We start from the raw sequence: 23029 nt of genomic DNA, 5'->3' as shown, positions 1-23029 counted from the left end.
CACTGTCAAACATAATGAATGCTACAGTTAGTATCTACAGATAGATAGATTGTAATGAATTATAAAATTAAATGTGCCAGATGTTTTAATAAATGTCCACTTTACAGTTACAAGTTATCCAAGGATCTGTCATGTTTTTGCTATACAGTTACAGGCAAAAGAATAATTAACTAAATATAACCTATTCACAGAAGTAATTTCTGTTTTAATTAAAGTAACGCAATTAGCTGGCCTTCTTGCATCGAGATACATTTGGCATATTTTAGGGTTTAATTTTTGGTACTGAATTTAAAAAAATGTTAATTGTGCCAGTTAATTAAACAGTGGCATTATGCAGGGTAAAGAAGATTAGGCAGCATCGGTTGTTTATGTTTGTAATCTTTCTTCTGCAGGACCAAAGAATGAGTTGTTTCTCTTTTATGGGAAAGGACGCCCAGGAATTGTTAGAGGAATGGACTTGAATACCAAGATAGCTGATGAATACATGATCCCCATAGAAAATCTGGTAAACCCTCGTGCTTTAGATTTTCATGCAGAAACCAATTATATCTACTTTGCTGACACCACCAGTTTCCTAATTGGCCGGCAGAAGATAGATGGCACAGAGCGAGAAACCATCCTGAAAGACGGTAAGTGACAATGTGTATCAAACTGCCCAGAGACAAAACATTTATTTAAAAGGATAAATCCAATGTACGTCAAACTAACTTTAACCAGAACCCAAGTTACTGTTGATTTTTAAATATTTGTTAATTTCTATTTCTTGAGTAACATTATTTCAACATGTTTTCCAAATACTAGCTTATTAAAACCTTCCTTATAAAATTGAACTTGCAATTGTCCACTACATTATAAGTATTACAGGAATTAAATTGAGCTATTAATCCACCTTCATAGAAAATGTAGACTTACAGTTATATGTTTACAGTGTTATATAGTAGAACATAAGATTTAACAGGACATTGGTGACTTTTGTAATACTTGGTTCTCACTGGAATATTGGTCGTGTCACTCAAAGTTCATTAAAAAGATCAATGTTCCCATTGTCCTCACGATTCTTGCATATTGTTTTTTATGTTATAAGATATTACAATTGAGTTCTTTTTTTTTTTTTTTAAAGATTTATTGATTTATTGATTGATTGATTGATTGCTATGTTGGGTCTTCGTTTCTGTGCTAGGGCTTTCTCTAGTTGCGGCAAGTGGGGGCCACTCTTCATGGCGGTGCGTGGGCCTCTCACTATTGTGGCCTCTCTTGTTGTGGAGCACAGGCTCCAGACGCGCAGGCCCAGTAGTTGTGGCTCACGGGCCTAGTTGCTCCGCGGCATGTGGGATCTTCCCAGACCAGGGCTCGAACCTGTGTCCCCTGCATTAGCAGGCAGATTCTCAACCACTGCGCCACCAGGGAAGCCCTACACTTGAGTTCTTTAGAATCACCCTTGAAATAATATCTGCAGAGAAACTTTGTTTATACCTATTTTTATTTACAAATACATATATGTTATTATATATAATATGTAAACATATATGCATATACTTTATTAAAATCAGTGAGTTTCATAAATTACTTGGCTTAGAACAACTGATCAATAATGAAATAATATAACTTTGGTATAAGTACAAAGCATCTTTAATAATCAGGCAAACTGAATCTTCGACTGCCTGCTAGTCACCCTTAGGCGAGTTACTAATGATTCTGGACCTCAGTTTCCTCATATATACAGTTTGCTTACTTCTCAAATATTTAAAAAATCCTTGATTTAGGGACATTAATTGTATGCTTATTATATGAAGGACACTGTGCTAGCTATCATAGGAGATAAAAAAAAATGTTAGGAAACGGCTATTTGGAGATAATATAAACTCCCCCAAAATATTGGGTTGGCTAAAAAGTTCGTTTGGTTAGTGAATACGTTGTTCAATAAAGGTCTTGGTGAAGATGGAAAATGTGTCTTTTATTTTTACTTAAAACCAAATGAACTTTTTGGCCAACCCAATATAAAGGCTCTGCAGCATTTAATTTAATAAGTTCAAAGCTGGCCCAGAGAAATACATGATTAATGGAGAATGTCTGTGTAATAAGAATACACAGGAAGGCAGAGGTGTCTTTATCTGGGGATTCTCAGAGAACTGTTTTGTGAAGGAGGTAGTATTTGGGCTAGATCTTAAAGAAAGAATGTTAAAGGGGAGGGGAGTATACTTCAGCACCAGGAATTCCATGAGAAAAAAACCAAAACAAACAAAACACCAAAAAACACATGCTCCAGAAAGAGAGCAAGAGGAACATTAAGTGGGTCACTACTGGAGGTTTAGTTTACAGGTAATCATGACAGAGGAGCTGTGGATCCCGAAAGGTAGTGAAATTTGAGGCCTTAAATGTGAGGTGAAGGGGCTTGGATAAAATCCTGAAGGGGTAAGAGGAAATGCTTTTGAGCCAAAGAATAATGTGAATAAAAAGATATTTTAGGAGAATCAATCTGGTGGTGGAGTACAGAGTGAATCAGAGAGAGGAAGTAGAGAAAATAAAAGTAGAGAAATGGACTAAAATTATTTACAGCATGAGTGGTAATGCATGATGGTCTCTCCTGTCTTTTAGAGGGATTGGGAACAGCATGAGAAGATTATTCATTCAACTCACGTTCACTTTAAATCAAACTTTAATGATAAAAATACACCTTCCACAGGCGACAAATGAAGTGCTAAAATGAAAAATATCCCTGCTTTTGTCTTTTTTTATAGTTTACTGATTAAGGCAATATAAATCCACCATGACTTAGCCACCTAAGGAGTGTCTAATTAGAGTCAAGAGTTTTACTTTAAATTGCATGAGGCAGAGGCTGTCTGCCTACTTTTCTCTGTAATTCAATAACAAATAATAGGAACTTGACAATTTTAGGACAATGAACTTGCATATTCTAAGTAGATGCATTTGGATTGCTCTAATTTTGACTTAGACTGACATGTAATATAGAGGATTCTTGGGATCTTTTCAAAAAGTGTCAGTTCCTGTGCTGTGACTGAATGTTCCAGCTAATAATCCTAACTTTGATAACCATATCTAATCAGTGACATTGGGGTTCTTTACATTTTACCACAGCAACAGAGGTCAATTCTAATGGCCACTTGACTGCCAGGCACATCTGTACAGTGTTGCTTTGGCAGTAGGAAGGTTCTGAAAACATTTTGTCGATTTTTACACCTGAAATATATTTAACATTTTGATTATCCTATACAAGGGACAGCTTAATGTCTTTTTATTAGTTTATCTTGCTTCTTACCAGTAAGGAGAATAATAATACATATTATGCTGTGAGATTAACATGTCAAAACAGAACTTATATTTGGCAAATGACAATTTGTGATTCTTGGGATCAGAAGAATTAAGTTCTATGTATATTCACTTATTTAACTAGTCTACCAACTAACCTGGAGACTGAGAGGTAATGCTTGGTTTGACAAATGATTTTGTAAGCTTAGTAGAAATTCTGAGTCTTAGATAAATTTGTATAGTTTGAAGTAGAAGGCTTAACGATTTTGCTGTTTTTACGTAAAACATAAATATCTTGAACATATTCTTTACAAGCTCAGATCCTTTTTACATAGAAAAAAACAGCATTTAAAAAAAAGACCCATCTCTATTCATTCTTTTTGTTTTCTCTCTTAGAGTTTTATTGCAAACTTCCTAAATGTGATATATCTCATAATCTTTGTGTAATATTGTGGGCTAAAATGGTACATAAATAAATAAGAAAGGAAAATTGCCCATTTGAAGTACTTACATATATCTCAATAATTATGGAAAGTATCTATGAAATGAAGACATATTAGTGATTTAATAAAAATAGACTTTTATAAGGACAAAACATTTACCAGTGTTTATTGTGTTTTACTCTTCGGAATTTTTTGCCAAAATTTCTGGTAAAATTTATACTCTTGATTTCTTTTAATTAATTACTTGATTTATATATTTGTCTAGTCAATAAATATTCATTGAATGCCTTCCCTGAGCCAGGTGCTATTTTAGGTGATGGGAATGCTGCAGTAAATAGGACAAAGCTTCATATTTAGTTTACATCCAAATAGTGAAAAATAGATAACAAACAAATAAACACATAAATGAACAAGATCATGATAAGTGCTGTAAAGAAATAAATGAAGATGCCAACAGCAAGCAAAAATAGACTAAGTGGTTAGTCATTCTGTTACCAAATTAGGTCTTATGATCCCCTACTTGAACCCTAGCCTGGCCGAGCTCCTGCCTCAGGGGGAAGGAAGGTTCTTTTTTTCTGTTTGGGTTCGCACAGCCAAAAATGAAACCAAAGTTGAGATTGAAGCAGCACAATCATTATTCAATGGCCGGAGAATGGAGAAGTGGGATCTTAATCACAAATCAACTTCTTGCCCAGGGGACTGACAATTAAGGCAAGATTTTAAGGGCAAGGCTAATGAGGGAGAAGTGTATGCATTGGTCTTCTGGGAATAGGCGGGTTCTTCCTGGAACTGGGGTGTCACGTCTTTTCTGTCCTTGTATGGTCCTCTGGCATCTGGGTTGGAAGCAGGTTGAACCATCATGGGCAGACAGACAGGGGTCTTACTATTACAATGAGATGGTAATGAGGTGCAGGGCGATATTTGTCCCACTTTTGAAGTTGAACTAGCTTGCACCAGTTTTCTTATAGTGAGACTCTTGTTCCTGTGCTGTGAACACAGCTAGAGGATATGGTTAGCTGTGGTTTTCTGCAAATTTACCTGGAGGGAGGGCCAGGGGTATGATTCTGGGGCAATAGCCTTGGTAACAATTCTTGCAGATATAATTGTTACACTCTCTAAGAGGACAAGATAGTTGTTCTTTATAAGATTGTATTCATGTTTAGATTCTTGAATGTCTTGTCCAAGATTCATTTTTCATGGCAGAATGAATTACAATTTCCAGCAGAAAGGAAAAAATACAAAAATGATAACTTAGTATTCAATTTATTATTGCATATATTCTATTAGTGCAGTACTTGGTTTTAAGCTGTATAAGTTAATTATACTGAGATACATATATCCAAATAGAAGGTATGTTAAAATATCTTTCACATTGTTTCATATCTTTAAAGTATTAAAAAAAAACACTCAAAGCATTTTTCCTGAGTTTGAAAGTTATTAATGCCTGCAGCTGTAACAGAAAAACTGTAGTTTCAATAGATCCCATCATTAAACTGCAGACTTGAGGTCACCAAATTTGTGGTAATTTGTAACAGTAGCCACAGGAACTAATGCAAAGCATGTGCTCTGAACCACTTTGCTATATTGACCTTATGTATTTCTTTTTTTAAAAAAATTAATTAATTATTTATTTTTGGCTGCATTGGGTCTTCATTGCTGCCTGCGGGCTTTTCTCTAGTTACTTCGAGCGGGGGCTACTCTGCATTGCGGTGCGCAGGCTTCTCATTGTGGTGGCTTCGCTTGTTGCAGTGCATGGGCTTCAGTAGTTGTGGCACACAGGCTCAGTAGTTGTGGCTCGCAGGCTCTAGAGTGCAGGCTCAGTAATTGTGGTGCATGGGCTCAGTTGCTCCGTGGCATGTGGAATCTTCCTGGACCAGGGCTCAAACCTGTGTCCCCTGCACAGGCAGGCGGATTCTTAACAACTGCAACACCAGGGAACCCCTGACCTTATATACTTCTTAAGATGGGTTCTACTTGATTGAGATCTGGAGTAAGTACACATTTCCACACCTCAGAGTCTTCCTTTAACTGAAGATACTTACAGGATCCATGAAGTTAGAGAACAATGAATAACTTTGGGCAGCATGGAAGAAAGGCTCTCTTTTTTGATATGAATAGAACTGTAGCCAGGAGTTAGGGAGGCAGTCTCTGACAAACATATCTTCCAAATGACATGTTTAAAGGTTATCTGTTGACATATTATCAAAGTATCAAAGGGTAGTGCCACATTTATGTTAAATATTTATTGCCTGTCCAGCATCTGAAGAGTCAAACCCTATTCCTCAGCTCAGTTCTATCCAATTTTGTGTTGAAATATATGGTATTATACCTGGACCATGAATTATTATTTGATAATTCATCATTGTAATACCACTACCACCACCACATACACACACATACACAACCACCGACTTAAGACACACTTCAGAACTCCAGAAATATTCCCAGGCCTCTATTTTAACCAGGGCTAGTGTGGCCACTCAAAACAGGTTATAGAGTGCAATCTGTTCCCAGATGACACCTACCTGAGAGTAAGACTATAATTTTCTGTATCTAGAGATCACCATTTGTTCTTGGATTTCAATGAACTTCACCATTCTATAATTCTCTAGGAATTTCTAGTGTCTCATAAAGATCGAGTGTTACAGTTGATGAAACAAACCTGTTGAGATATCATTAATAAATTATGTTAGAAAGTTCCCATGAACGTTAAATAGTCATTATGCCTTGCAAAACATTTTAAAGTTAAGAACAAGCCTTTACTCTCTGCTGTTAGATTGCAGGTGAATATCAATCTCATTTTTTCTGACTTTAGTCCTGACTTTTTCATAAAGAAAAATTCTGAGGGATGTAGACTCTGACCAACCATTAAAGGAAATAATGAATACATTTGTCAGTCATGAGACATTTCTTAATTAAAACTGTTAAGAAGAGATTTGCAAACATTTGCAACTTTTGAGAATCTAATGGTTATTGTTGTCCTGCTGAGTAGCAAGGTTATAGCCTGTTTGTACATAACTGACTCTTGCTGACTATCAATAAGATGTTTTCCCAGAATGCGCAGGAGATTGGAGTCCTGAAAACATTGGTTCAATTTCATGTTTAGTTTATATATATTTCTCATAATTTCTGATGTTTCTCAGGAAGTATATGAGATATTAGAAAAAAACTTCAAGCCAATATATGTGTTTTTGTCAGAAAAGTTGACATGGGTATGAAGAGATTGAAATCTAGGTTCTAAAATATATTAAGTCATAAAAAATGGAATTGGCCATGTTGCTAATAGGTTATAGTAAACATGGAAGAAAAGATATCTTTCCCTTTATTTGTTTCCACCTAACATAGGCATATATATATACACATGCACAAACATGGACAAATACAGCATACTACACACACACACACACACACACACACACACACATACACACACACGAGTTCAGAATAGCCCTAGAAGTTTCTATAAAGAAGTCTATTATCTTGTAAATGTTTAATTACTGGTAAGGTCAAAAGATAGAATGTGAAAATATTTGGTAATCTCCAAAGTACCAATTGAAGTATTATTACAAATATGATTGTTACATCAATAAATATTCTGATCAGTAAAATTTGGGGGCACTTTAAATAAATTTCCAGTTTTACCATGAATTAAAAAAAAAGAAATACATTCAACCTAATTGCTTAATTATTCTCAGCATTATGTAATCTTTGTTACTTCAAAAATCACTTGGGAATCCTCTGTTAACCTAGGACTAATATTCTAATCACTGACTGTAATTGTACTTTTGTTTAGGTTAATGCAAATTTCTGATGAAAAAGAAAAGTTTAAGAAATCAGTCTTGGCAGACTTTATTATGGGGGCTCTAAAATAGGAAATGCTAGCTCAAATTGTGGGGACAGTTAATATCCACAGTGCCAGCTGAGCAAGTTCCCTTGAAACTAGCCATTATGAGAGGATTTTAGGGGGTGATAATCGTCATTGTCTGTAGAACACGTATGTCAAATAATGTGATTCTGCCCTGTCTAAAGTGAAGTTTTATTTTTGCCTTTCATTGACTATTAAAATTTATTCAGTAGAGTGAATACTCTTACCCCATAGCAAAACTTGGTCAAATCCCAATCCTTTCTGCTAACAACAAGGCAGGAGCCAGACCTCTCGGTCATGTTAAGTCAGAAACACAGACTCAATTTGGGAATGCCCACTCCACTATATATACATATGTCACAATTCTAAATTCAGTGTATCATCAAATCTTCCCTGCTCCCCACCTGTATTGTCTTCTGGCTAGAAAAAAAGGAAAGGAGGGCATATTTGGTTCATTCTTCCTCTGTCCTGCATTTATTTTCCTTGCCACCCCTCCCAGCTTGCTAGTTAGTTTCCAATGCCCACTCAGCTCTCAACATTGGTAGGAAGAGGTGAGAGGGTAAGATTGGTTAGGAGTGATAAGGAGATAGTAAAGGTCCTATGTGAACTGGTTCCATTATAAACTGACCTCTCTCTGAGACTGCCAGATCCTTAAAATCACTCTTGGGGTGTGTATATGTGTGTGTCTGTCTGTGTGTGTGCATGTGCAAGCTATTTGGAGGTTTTCTGCTAGATCCCTCTAATTACACTTCCCTTGGCCAGAGTGCATGAAACTCTATGCCTGTGACTCTGCATCTTTGAATAACCGGTTCCCGTCCATCTTCTGATTGTTTGAGTCCCTGTCACCAGCCAGATTGCAAACATCCCTAGGCCAACATATGCTCCTGTGTGGTCCACATATAGTCCCCAAACTTATATGTAAACCTTCTGCCCCAATAAACTCTGGGAGTGCAGATACAGTGCAAATCAACCCCCACTAAGTATTCTGCTACCAGAGTCCACTTGAGCTTTTTCAGGTGTGAGACTTTCTCAGGTGTGAGTTTTGCACATGTGGAAAAAACAACAATTCAGAGATCTCTTAGAGGCCCCATAGAAAGCTCCATCACTAGAGTTGAGGTAAAAAGTACCCTTCCATTCTCTCTTTTCTACCACCTTGGGGGATTGAAGGGTGGGGACTAGAGACTAACAGAACAGCAGCATCACTCTCCAAAGAAATCTCCTAAAACCCTCCCCTGTTTACATTATGTTCCCTTTACCCCACTGATCTGGTTGAGGTGTCTAAGAGTTATGGAAACAATTGTGATCTAGTTGATTGTAAAATATGAGGACTTTTTTTTTTCTCACACTCACTTTGATTTTTTTTTTTTATCATTTTGTCTTCTAATCAAAGCTTTAATTTTAACATCCCATTACAAATATCACAGTGAGTTAACTATTGCTCCTGATTCTGCAAGAGTGATTAACCAAACTGCGGGATGTCCTAACAGTCATTAGGCAGTGGTCCAAATGACACCTGGAAAGGAGATATAAGAAAAACAACAGTAAGACTATTTTGAAAATTCACTTAAAGATGGCAACAGATAGTATTTTCACTCATCTTTATATTCCTAGTTTTTTAAATTATCTGATTTTACTATCACCTAGATTCTTAGTTTTTCTTTTAAACTTTAAAATAGTGATTTTGCAAGGCTTAGAATTGAGACTTTACAAATTAAGAAGTGTAAACAACAACATAAAAGCATATACAAAAAGCTCTCAAGAGGTTCACGATGGTGCCATCACTGGGCATGAGGTGAACGAGCATCTCTCATACTCTTTTCTTTCCTCCAATTTTAATTATCCAATTGTAATAACTCAGATGTCACCTTTGCCTATATTCATGATTGTAAGGAAAACCAGATGTGACATATTTTCTAAAATTTTGTGTTTCAGTGAACAGTATCATCTGACTTAATTTTCTGTACAAATTCTTCAGAATGACAAAATATATGAAGGTTGTACCTACAAATTAAAATTATTTCCAATCCCAGACTGACACTAGCTCTCAAGGTGGATGAAAAGATTGCTTATTCACAATGCATCACAAGTCCTAAAATTGTTCCTATTAATCAGTTCCCATTGCTTACACTATTTTATCTTACACCCCAAAGAAAATTATGTTACTTTTGGATACATGTCATGATTTGTGAATTGTGCAAGTTGGTTTATGGGGAGTGTGCTCTAGCCGTGGGAACCTATAGCACCTGGCCAGGAGTATATACATCCCATACCTGCTCCATCACAGATTGATTTTATGACAACCTTTGCTAGATACAATTAAGTGCAAAAATCTGAGATTAAATGTCAGTCATATTTGTTATTTGGTATCATGTTGATAAAAATCTTTAAGAATCTTTTTATTTTTTGTTTTCCTAAACTAATGACTGAACTAACTGGTATTTTTGTTGTTGTTGTTCGATCCAAAAATGGCTGCAAAATTTACTCTAAACATTTGTATTTTTCTCCTGATAAACTCTAGCTGTGTTTATAATTGTATTTTTAAAAATAAGGTTTATTACCGCCTAATTTATATATGGCAAAATTCACCTTTTTTAAGTGAACAATTCAATATCTCCAGTTGAATAACCACCACCACAGTTAAGTTGGAATGTTCCTGTCACCCCAGAAAGTTCCCTTAGTTTCTAACAACCACTGATCTGATTTCTATTCTGATCTATTTTTCTACAGTTTTACTTTTTCTGAAATGTCAGAAAAATTTAATCCTAAAATGTATAGCCTTTGAGTTTGATTTGCTTTACTTAGATGTTTTTGAGATTTTTCCATGTTGTTGAATGTATCAGACATTCATTTGTTTTTCACAGTGGGTCGTATTATGGTGCATGGATGCACCACAGAACTTTTATTCTTTTACCAGTTGATGTTCAAATGGGTTGTTTCAAGTTTGGTCAATTTTGAAGAAACCTGTCATAAACACTTGCATATAGTACATTATATGGACATGTGTTTTCATTTCTGAAAGTGGATTACCTACCAGTATGGTAAGTGTATGCATAACTTTATAAGAAACTGTCAAACTCTTCAATCTGTTCAAAATGTTTTTCAAAGTGACTGGATCATTTTGCTTTCCCCACATCAAGGTTTCAGTTGGTCTGCTTTTTCTCCAGCACATAGTATTATTGGTCTTTTTTTCATTTGAGCCATTCTGATAAGTGTATGTTGATAACTCAGTGTTTAAATCTGAAGGTCTCCATATCAAGGTCATCTTAAGGTCTGATTTTATTTACATTTTACCTCTTTGGTTGACCAGTTTATCTCAATGGGTTGTTTGTCTTTTGCTTTCTGTATGACTCTTAATTTCAAATAATTTATGTAGGAAAACCTTAGAAACTTAAATAAGTAAAATGTAGGCCAGGAGCATAGGTACATTTCTTCTGTCAGTGTGTTAGTGTGAAGAGCTTGATCAATCTATTCAGTAATTTCACTGGGTTTGGATTTTGTTCTTATTATAGTTACCTTTAGTAAACCAAACCTTTCAGATCCTTCAGTGATAGGCTGATTCTACCTTATGCTTAATAAGTATCCTGGAGTGTGCCTGCTCATTCTTTAGCTTTCAATAATCCCTGCATGGCTGCCTCACTGAGGGGTCTGTCTCCACACTCTTGCCCTTTCCTTAATTGTGACCTGTTAATAAGTGGGAGGCTCATGGTGGTAGACAAAGCATTCTCCATTCTCTTGTCTGGTCTTTGGTCTTATTTAGATTCTGTGGTTCTGGGCTTTGGAGATGGGTCTTTCCATGCATCTCTTCCCTTGTCAGCCAATATCTGCCATGTGTCTGTGGGAGGTCTTGGGCAGGAGATAATCTTTTGCTCCATGTCCCAAGGTAGCATATATCTGTTGTTGTTGTTTTTTGTTGTTGTTGTTTTTGGTATCAATTCAGAATTCTGGTCCAAGCATCTTTATTGTACCCACTCTAGGCGCAAACAACTTTGCTTGTACTCTTGCCTCAGTGTCACCATACCTTTGTTTTGGACCATTGACGGTAATTTCTTACCCTTCTCCAAGCATTACTCTAGAGTTGCTTGTTGTAAGTAGCAAACTTGTGGTGGGACCAGGGGTGTTTCTCTCAGGGTCACAAGGCTTTGGCTTCTACCCCTCCCTCAATGGCTGCTTATCTCTGCAGCTCACCTTCCCTTTGGAGAAGGGAGGATTTCCTGCCCTTTTTTTAGTGGCAAATGAATTTATTTTCTGTACCTCCCTCACAGGCAGTGGATCTTTGTCTTGTTTCTGGGAGTGGGGTGGTCTCCTTCCCCTTCCCCAGTGATTTAAGGGATTTCTTTGTATAAGAGAAAAGTCTAGGGAATAGGTTGGGTTTTATGTCTGTGAAGCACACAGGGCTAGCTCTCAGTTCTCTTTCTATGCCTTCGATATTTCTCTTGTGAACTCAGTGAAAGAAATCCTTTGTGTCACGGTTTCCCAAGAATTCTAACGTATCACATTAATTCACACTTGGTTTTTAAAATTCTTTGCCATTTTAACTTTTTTAAAAGACTACGTTTATGTCAGTTGCCTCTTCCTCCTATGCTCTGGCAAAGGTACAACAATTAATGTGACCCGTTTTTACTGGAAGAGGCCTGTCACTCTGGATTTCTTTTCATTGTGTTTCCTTGGGATCCCAGCTTTTATTTGGACTCAACAAAAGTTGTAATCGTGTAGATTATTGGTCTTTCTCTCATTGTTATGTGTTTCAATATTCTTTTGCGGGTTTGTGCATCCTAAGTGAAGCCTAATTCTTCATGTCTATAATTCATTAATACAAATGGGAATTTGAAGAATAAGATAAAAATATTTTTAAAAACTGCTTTTTCTTCCTTCACCTTAGCATTAGAATCAATTTTTAAAAGTAGCCGAGTTCTGCTTATGAATAAATGTGAATCCCCTGTGATGCTTTTAAACATCAGCAGTTTACACATAAAGACATTTCATTTGATACAAAAATATTTAAGTGTTTTTTACTTTCAATAAGCTCATTTTGTATTACATTTTAACTAAAAATAAATAAATGAAGTAGTGATGGGAGTTTTCACTTTGCAAAAAGAAAAATTGGTTAATGCATTACATTATCAGAAGAAAAATCTGTTACTATTAAAGAGATGGTACAGGATGATATGATTAAGGGTTATCTCAAAATCTGATTCTTATTTATTGCTAAGATTTCTAGTCATATACCTATATAAAACATTATTTAATTGCCAAGGATGCCAGATAGTAGGTGAAGTGTTCAGTAAAAATGTAACTGTCATTCTGAAAGAGTTTTCATTCTATTTGAATGCATCTGTCAGATTACAAATAGGATAAAGGACTAAGTATAGGAATTAGCAAAGAGTTCACCCTGACTTTGCCCTCTATATCCAAGAAAAAAACAATCACTCAAAAATATTTTTTAATAGAGTAAATTGATACCAGCACTGCGAAATTGAAGAGTATATCATCAGTGATCAGAGTTGATGGGAATTTCTTAGCTAGAGTGCAGATTTTACCACATTGACTAGACCATGAGAAACCATAACCTAAAATATCCTAGGTGTAAACTTCAAATATAAGAATTGAAAAGTAGAACCTTATGGTCCTCATAAAAACTGAAAGAAATGAAAAAAAAAAAAGGTCTTAAGATGATCTTTAGAGCAATTTAATAATTAAGCAAACTAAAAATAATAGGTCCAGATCAATCTACTCCCCCCGGCATTAATTATACCCCTCAAAAGCACACACAAAGAATGGATTGGGGTGTGTTTATTCATTTAACAGAAAATAATACTGGATAGCAGTTAAAGATGCATGAAGTAATGGCCCCAGGCCATACAACCAGCTGTGTGAAGAGATGGCCCTGACCACCAGGAGGGCTTCAGCACTCACATGATATCAGGCATCACAACCAGCCATGGCACGGGCCTGCCCCACCTACCAGTGCACTAGCAACACAAGGCAGGGCCTCACAGACAAACAGGGTTGGGCCAGCCCCCCCATCAACATGCCCACAGTAGTCCGGACTGCCACAGCAGAAAGGCACATTCAGCTCACATAGGGGTCACCCCGGGAGCATATAGTCTGGTGACCAGAGGAAAGTGTGCTGTTAGACCCCATAAGATATATCCTATATAAGGCCACCTCTCCAAGATTGGAAGATATAATGAACCTACTTAATACATAGAAATAAGCACAGAGAATTAAGCAACATGAGGAAAAAGAGGAATATGTTCCAAGTGAAGGAACAAGACAAAACATAAGAAAAAAATTAAACAAAACAGAGATAAGCAATCTACCCAATAAATAATTCAAGGTAATGGGTATAAACATGCTCACCAAATTAAGAAGAATGGATGAACAGAGTGAGAATTTCAACAGTTAGAAAATATAATAAAGAAATAATCTAAGCTGAAGAATACAGTAACTGAATTTAAAAAAAATCATTAGAAGGAATCAATTAGATGATACAGAAGAACAGATCAGCAATCTAGAAGACAGAATAGTGGAAATCACATGAGCCAAACAGAAAAAGAAAAAAAGAATAAAAAATGAAGATAGTTTAAGAAAACTGTAGGCAATATCAAGCATACCAAAATTCACATATAGGGGACCCAGAAGGAGAAGAGACAGGGAAAAGGGCAGAAAACGTATCTGAAGAAATAGTAGCTGAAAATTTCCCTAATCTGGCAAAGAAACCAGACATCCAGGTCAATGAAGCACAAAGAGTCCAAAACAGGATCAAACCATGGAGACTCACACCAAGATTCATTATAATTAAAATATCAAAAAATTAAAGATAAAGAGAGAGTCTTAAAAATAAGAGAAAAGCAAGTAGTTACATATAGGAAACTCCCATAAGACCATCAAATGACTTTTCTGTAGAAACTTTGAAGGCAAGAAGGGAATGGCACAATATATTTAAAGTACTGAAAGGAAAAAAACCCTGCAACCGAGAATACCCAGCAAGGTTATCATTCAGAATTAAAGGAGAGATAAAGAATTTTAGAGACAAGCAAAAGCTAAAAGAGTTTATCACCACTAAACCAGCCTTATGAGAAATGTTAAAGGGACTTCTCTAAGCAGAAAAGAAAAGGTCATATCTAGGAATAAGAAAATTATGAAAGAAAAAAATCTCACTGGTAAAGACAGGAAAGTTAGTGGATCTATAATTTATAAAGTTAGTAAGAAGGTTAAAAGACAAAAGTAGTAAAATCATATATAACTACAATAAGTAGTTAAGTGATACACAAAATAAAAAGATGTAAAATATAATGTAAAAAACTTAAAATGTGGGTGGGGGAGTAAAAATGTAGGGTTGTTTGAATGTGTTTGAGCTTAAGAGATAATCAACCTACTATATATATATAATATATATATATAATAAGTATATATATATATATATATATGATGTTATATATGAACCTCCCCACCTACCAAAAACCTGTAATAGATACACCAAAAATAAAGAGAAAGGAATCCAAACATAACACTAAAGATGACCATCAAATCACAAGGGAAGAGAGCAAGAGAAGAAGAAAGGAGCAAAGAAAAACTACAAAACAACTAGAAAACAGTTTTTAAAATGTAAATAAGTACGTACCTATCAATAATTACTTTAAATGTAAATGGGCTAAATGCTCCAATCAAAAGACAGAATGGCTACAAAAACAATACCCACATATATGCTGCCTACAAGAAACTCACTTCAGATCTAAAGGCACACACAGACTGAAAGCTAAGGGATGGAAAAAAATAATCCATGCAAATGGAAACAAAAAAGAAAACCAGGGTAGTAATACATTTATAAGAAAAAATGACTTTAAAATGAAGACTGTAACAAGAGACAAAGAAGGCCATTACATAATGATAAAAGAATCAATCCAACAAGAAGATATAACAATTATAAATATATATGCAAGCGACATCGGAACACCTAAATACATAAAGCAAATAATAAATATAAAGGGAGAAATTGACAGCAATATAATAATAGTAAGGGCCTTTAACACTTCACTTATTTCAATGGATACATCATCCCCACAGAAAATTAATAGGGAAACACTGGCCTTAATGACACATTAGCCAATAAAGTCAGTTAATACATATAGCATATTTCATTCAGAAACAGCAGAATACACATTCTTTTCAAGTGCACATGGAACATTATTTAGGGTAGACTATATGATAAGCCATAAAACAAGTCTCAATGAATTTAAGAAGACTGAAATCATATCACACTTCTTTTTCAACCACAAGGATATGAGACTAGAAATTAATTTCAAGAAAAAACTAAAAAAAATGCAAGCACATGGATTCTAAACAATATGCTACTAAACAACCAATGGGTCATTGAAGAAATCAAAGAGGAAATAACAAAATACCTGAAGACAAATTAAAATGGAAACTCAGTGACCCAAACCCATGGAAAGCAGCAAAGGCAATTCTAAGAGGGAAATTTATAGCAATACAGGCTTACCTCAGGAAACAAGAAAAATCTCAAATGAAAAATCTAATTTACACCTAAATGAAGTAAGAAAAAAGAACAAACAAAACCCAAAGTTAGTAGAAAAAAGAAATAATAAAGATCAGAATTCAAATAAAGGAAATAAAGACGAAGAAAACAGTAGAAAAGATTGATGAAACTAAGAGGTGTTTCTTTGAAAAAAGAAACAACATTGTTAACCTTTAGCCACCTGGTTCATCAAGAAAAAAGAGAGGGCTCAAATAAAATCAGAAATGGAAGAAGAGAAGTTAACAACACCATAGAAATACAAAGGATCACAAAGAATTTTATGAACAATTATACACCAAAAAATTGGAAAACCTAGAAGATATAGATCAATTCCTAGAAACATACCTTTCTCTGAGGTTGAATCAGGAAGAAATAGAAAAATCTAAGCAGACCAATCAGTAGCAATGAAATTGAATCAGAAATTTTAAAAAAAATCCCCAACAAAAGAAGTCCAGGACCAGATAGCTTCACAGGTGAATTTTGCCAAACATTTAAAGAAGGCTTAACACCTATGCTTCTCAAACTATTCTAAAAAATTAAAGAGGAAGGAACATTTCCTAACTCATTCTATGAAGGCAGCATCAACCTGACACCAAAACTAGACAAAAACCCCACAATAAAAGAAAATTATGGGCCAATATCACTGATGAACATAGATGCAAAAATTCTTAACAAAATATTAGCAAACCGAATACAACAATGCACCAGGATCAAGTGAGATTTATCCCAGGGATGTAAGGATAGTTCAATGTCTGCAAATCCATCAATGTGATAACATGATATTAACAAAGAATAAAGAATTAAAGAATAAAAATCATATGATCATCTCAATAGATGCAGAAAAATCTTTTGACAAAATTCAACATCCTTTTATGATAAAAACTCAATGAAGTGGGTATAGAGGGACATACCTCAACATAATAAAGGCCATGTATGACAATCCCACAGTCAACATCATACTCACTTTTGCAAAACTGAAAGCATTTCCTCCAAGATCAGGAACAAATAAGGACGCCTATTTTTGCCGCTTTTATTCAACATAGTATTGAAAGATCTAGCTACATCAATCAGACACGAAAAAGAAATAAAAGACAACTAAATCAGAAAGGAAGAAGTAAAACTGTCACCGTTTGCAGATGACATGATACCATGTATAGAAAACCCTAAAGATGCCACCTAAAAACTAATATAACTAATAAATGAATTCAGTAAAGTTGCAGATTACAAAATCAATGTACAAAAATCTGTTGCATTTCTATACACTAAAAATAAACTATCTGAAAGAGAAGTTAAGAAAACAGTACCATTTACAATTGCATCAAAATGAATAGCATGCCTAGGAAGAAATCAAACTAAGGAGATAAAAGATCATTACTCTGAAAACTATAAGACGTTGATGAAAAAAATTGAAGATAAATGAAATGATATACTGTGCTCATGGATTGGAAGAACTAATATTGTTAAAATGTCCATACTACCCAAGGCAATCTACACATTCAGTGCGATCCCTATCAAAATACCAACGCTATTTTTCACAGGACTAGAACAAATAATTCTAAAATTTTTATGGAACCACAAAAGCCCTTCAATTAGACAAGCAATCTTGAGAAAGAAGGTCCAACTAAAAATATTTTGCATAGTGAAAGAAACCATCAACAAAATGAAAGGCATCCTAATGAATGGGAGAAGATATTTGCAAACAATATATTTGATAAGGGGTTAATATCCAAAATTATACAACTCAACATAAAAAAACCCTATTAAAAATTGGCAGAGGACCTCAATAGACCTATTTCCAAAAGAGATAAATGGCCAACAGACACATGAAAATGTTCTCAACATCACTAATCATCAGTTAAATGCAAATCAAGTTTGCAAGATACTTTCGTACATCTATCAGAATGGCTTTTATCAAAAAGATAACAGAGTGCTGGCAAGGATGTGGAGAAAAGGGTACCCTCATACACTGTTGGTTGAAATGTGAATTGGTATAGACACTATGGAAAACAATATGGATCTTCCCCAAAATATTAAAAATAGAACTACTGTAGATCCAGCAATTTCACTTCTGGATATTTACCAGAAAAAAAAAAACAAAACACTAATTCAGAAAGATGTATGCACTACAGTGTTCATTGCAGCATTATTTACAATAGCTGAGATATGGAAGCAACCTAAGTGTCCATCAATATATGAATGGATAAAAATGAGGGGTATACAGACACACACACACACACACACACACACATACATACATAATGGAATATTACTCACCCATAAAAAATAATGAAATTTGGCCATGTGAGCAACATGGATTGACCTGGAGGGTATTATGCACACACAGTGGAATATTACACATCCATAAAGACAAATGAAATTTTCCCATTTGTAAGAACTGGACGGATCTTCAGGGAATTATGCTGAGTGAAGTAAGTCAGAGAACTACAAATACTGTATGATCTCACTTATATATGGAATCTAAAACAAACAAAAAGCCAAATGCACAAACATAAAACAAAAAAACCAAAAAGACTCATACAGAGAATAAACATGTGGTAGCCCGAGGGGATTTGTTGGGGGGGGGGGAGGAAATATGTAAAGAGGATTAAAAGGTACAAACTTTCAGTTACAAAATAAGTCATGGTGATGTAATATACAGCATAAGGAATATGCTCAATAATACCGTAATAACTTTGAGGATAGATGGTTACTAGGCTGATCATGGTGATCACTGTAATGTATGTAAATGTCAAATCATTATGTTGTATACTTGTAACTAATATAATACTGTATGCCAACTATATTTAAATTTAAAAGTGCATGAGATGAGCTATATACACTGGTACAAACAGAACTCCCAGACAGACTGATAAATAAACAAAGTGAGCAAAACAATATTTTTTGCAGGCAGGATAATCTGATTTATATAAGTATATTAAGTTTTTTGGTAAGATTAATAAAGTGTTTTTAGTGATTACCTCTAGAGAGGGCCATGTGATTTATTATACTCCCATCTGACTGTCCTTTTAAAATACGTACAGCATGAAATTAATTGGTATCTTACTTAAGTAAGAATTTAAAAGAAAATAGCTATTACAAAGCAAAGTAATGGAGTTTTGGGTAAGCATGTAAAGAAGAGTTTTAATGAAACTAGTGAAACTGTGATCACTTTTGGTCACATTAACATAAGTTGTTTTCTTCAAACAGGGATAGTTTCTTTAAAAAAATGGATAGCCATAAATTTTCATTTTACCTCTTAAATGGATGTTATTTTATTTTAGTTTGTTTTCTGCCTGTTAAATCCTTTCCCCAAATCTTCATAGCACTGAATTTCTTCCTTTTATGTTTTTCCTTTTATGTTTACGTTTTATGTTTTCACGAGGGCTTTTTTTCTAGAAGTAGTGTTTCTTCTTATTGTGGGCTAGCTGTGCTGCAATCTTTGTCTCTTACAACTTCACAAACATCTACCTACTCTCATTCATAACTTAATTAGCTTTTAGATAGCTTCAGTACCAATTTTTTGTAACCTACACAGACTTAATTATTTTGGCAAGTCCTATAGAGCATTTCACATTAAGACTACTTTGTATATTATAAAGTTAAAATGTAGCAAAAGGAAAACATTAATTTTGTTTCATAGTTAGCGCTTATAAAAAAATGAAGGTAAATTATTGAATCAAATATTTAAAATATTAAGTAGATAATTAAAATTATTGAAATCTCAAATAACTAAGTAATGTGCTTCAATTCTGTAATTTGATAAATTTTTAAATAATTTGTATTCCTTCATAAGATAGATATATATATACATTTTGTATAAATATAATATTATACATATTTGGCATTTTACATAGCTCCTTCAAGTTAATAATAATTATTTTTATAAATTTCATGGCTTCAGTACTTAAAATGATATTTTAAACCAATTTAAATCTGATCCAATTGGCAAAATATTTATTTGTTACAATAGCATTTACTAAGCTCCTAGTATGTACCAAATATTTCATATAAAATATTCTGAACACTCAAGCTAACCTTTGAATGTAAGAAATACTTTTTTTTTTTTTTTTGCAAAAGTTAGGGACCTAGGTTTTGCAGGAGTTAAGGAATGTTGTCTTATAACTCAACTTGTTGCATGTTATGCTTGGGTTTTAACCTGTTTGTCTGATTGCAGAACTCCCAAATACCATCTTCTTTGTAACAAGTCATCATATTTCCCCTAGTTATGCTGTTCATAAATTAACATAGGTTGGGGATAATTATAAAACAGTTAGTTATAGAAATTTGGAAATGTAAATGTCCTTAAAGATCATGGTAACATAAAACAGAGGTTAGATGGGCAGGTGCAGAAGTCAGAGTATCTAAATCGGAATTCTGCTCCATAACTTACTAGCTGTATGAGCTTGGGCAGGTTATGTAAACTCTCCGAGGCTTTATCTACTACATCTGTAAAATGGGAATAATTGTTCTCAGTTGCTCTGAGGATTGGGACCCATGATGTTTGTAAGGCACTTAGTACATGGTATGTACTTAAGGAAGAAATAGCTGGCTGTGCGTGTGTGTTATTTTCTAATTTTACATAGGAAGCCGAATGGATTCAGAGAGGATATATCATTTGCTCAAGATCTAATGGATAGTTAGCAACAGAATTGTAACTAATATTCCCAGCTCCCAATTTATATTTCTATAATCTTCCAGCTATTTCGTATGTTCTAAATACTAAATATTAAATATGAAATCATTTCTAAATTAAGTAAGTTCTATTATGATTATGTTCTGGAAAACTGTGAAGTTCAGATTAATTTGAGTGTTTAAATATATGGAGAAGCAGCAGCTTTCCTAGGAGGTATTTCATCTTTCTGCCAGGAATCCTGGGGACTATAATCCAGATGAGATAGAACATGACTATTAAAATGCTGCACAAACTTTGGAAAAAATAATCTATGATCTAGAAAGAGGTATTTATCAAATACCTAGTTTCAAACTATAAGTACCTTAATTATAGAAAGACGAATCTATTTCTTATTAAACAACTCTTGAGACTGTTCTTGGAATATTAGATAATTTGCTATGACAATGTTACTGAATTTTCTATCTATCCCATCTCAGAGATTTTTTTCCCCCTTATTCTTTGAATTAAGAGGTGCTGCCCTGTAGTAGCAGAATGTGAATTACTCTTTATTGAATATAATTTACCAATCCTTGCATTACTGACATTCCAAATTCCCTAGCACATTCAACTTTAGGATAACAAGAAAAAAAAAAAAAAAAACGATTTCATAAAAATTGTAAAAAAAAAAAAGATTTCTTATTGCCTTTTTCATTACATGGCACTTTTTAAGTAGTAATATTTTTTTATCATCCAGGGTATTTATTTAAAAAATAACTCTCCAAATTTTGCTTTTGATGCTCCTGAGAATAGTGGTGGCATATGTCAAACAGTGGGGTGTGGTACATCTTTAGCCTGATTAAGTGATATGTCTCCATGTGAAAATCTGTGTATGTTCATACGTGTGATTTTTCTCTCTGATTCGATTCTTTGTAGGTGGTATCTATAAAAAAAATGTTTTCTATAGTTCCAAATATTTGAATATTTTTAAGGGTCTAGTAGTTAAACTAAGGATTTAATTTTTCTTCTAGGTATTTGCCACTCTATGAAAATATGGGAATGATGATCATATTGAAACAGTAAGAGAGTATTCTTCACTAGTATTCTGGAGTGAATAAGCTAACCACACGTTCTTAATTCCCTGTTATTTTTTCCTTCCCCCGGATTTACAGTGCTTACATTCATTCATTCATTCATTTTTAAAAATTTTACAAATATTTACCAAGCCTTTACTACTGATCTCTACTAGGGGTTTCAAGCATGAATTATACTTTTATCCTTCCCTCCTGTTCCACAGAGACAAATGGAAAAGTTGGCCTGTCCACACTTCAGGAAGCTTAACAAGGCAGTAGGTGGTGTCAGGAATGGCACTCAGATATACTACTAAGGGAATTTAAAGGATAGATGAATTTCACAGGGATAATAAGAGAAGATTTGTGTAGCAGATAGATAGAAAATTCTTTTGACATTAAAAAAGGTGAAGGATTTAGAAAATGGGAAAATGCCAGAAAAGAGAGGGAATAGGAGGTAAAACTGGCACAGAGATGTGAAAGTGAAATATGCATATGGGAGTAGGGAAATGAGCTAGCATTGCTAACATGTATTAAATTCTGTTTTTTTTTTTAATGCCTTATATATTGTTTCACTTTACCTTCACAATGACCGAATAAGGGGAAGCCTTATAAAAATTCTTAGAAAGATTACAATGAAAGGCTACAGGAGAGTGAAGATGCCAATTTCTCTCTGACACAAATGTCCATGTTTTCTCCAGAATAGCACATCAATTTGCTAAAAGTAGTATCGTCCACTGCAGATGCTTGGATCATAGGGCTTATAAAAGAGGTTAGTGGAAAATAATTTCAGAAGGCCTTGTATGTCATTTGGAGGAAAGCTGGAATTATTGATGAGGTGATGTTGAGTCATTCACTTATATACTCATTCAAGCAACTAATATTCATTGAGATCATGTTATATATAGGCAATGTTCTAAGCCCTGGAGATATACCAGTGAACAAAACAGATAATATCTTGTAAAAATACATTGGAAAATATCCTGAAAGCATAGGTTTCATAGATGACTAAAAGAGGAAAAAAAATAACCCTAAATTCTTCAAGATATGTTATTGTTAACAGAAGTCACATTTACTTCCCAGATTTACCATAGCAAACTAGCATATGGTATCTCTGTATCCCAGACCAGGCTTATTCTAGACTCACACCTATGCTAGGAAACTGTATTATGTGTCCTCATACCTTTTGCATCCCCCTCCCCCAAAAAGAAAAAGAAAAAGTAAAAGAAATGATGACCA

The 23029-nt window shown here is 34.4% G+C and overlaps 1 protein-coding gene across 1 annotated transcript in view; it reads left to right on the top strand.

Moving 5' to 3' along the window:
- Positions 1–23029, top strand: part of LRP1B (LDL receptor related protein 1B) — a 1532882-nt gene that overhangs the window by 708357 nt on the left and 801496 nt on the right. The window contains exon 10 of the mRNA XM_059927092.1: positions 393–629. Coding sequence (XP_059783075.1) covers positions 393–629 — 237 coding nt within the window. The remainder of the gene's footprint in view (positions 1–392; positions 630–23029) is intronic.

The sequence above is a fragment of the Balaenoptera ricei genome, chromosome 7 (genome assembly GCF_028023285.1).
Source record: "Balaenoptera ricei isolate mBalRic1 chromosome 7, mBalRic1.hap2, whole genome shotgun sequence".
NCBI classification, from domain to species: Eukaryota; Metazoa; Chordata; class Mammalia; order Artiodactyla; family Balaenopteridae; genus Balaenoptera; species Balaenoptera ricei.
Note: the sequence above shows the minus strand (reverse complement) of the source record. Positions and strands in the feature narration are given on the sequence as shown.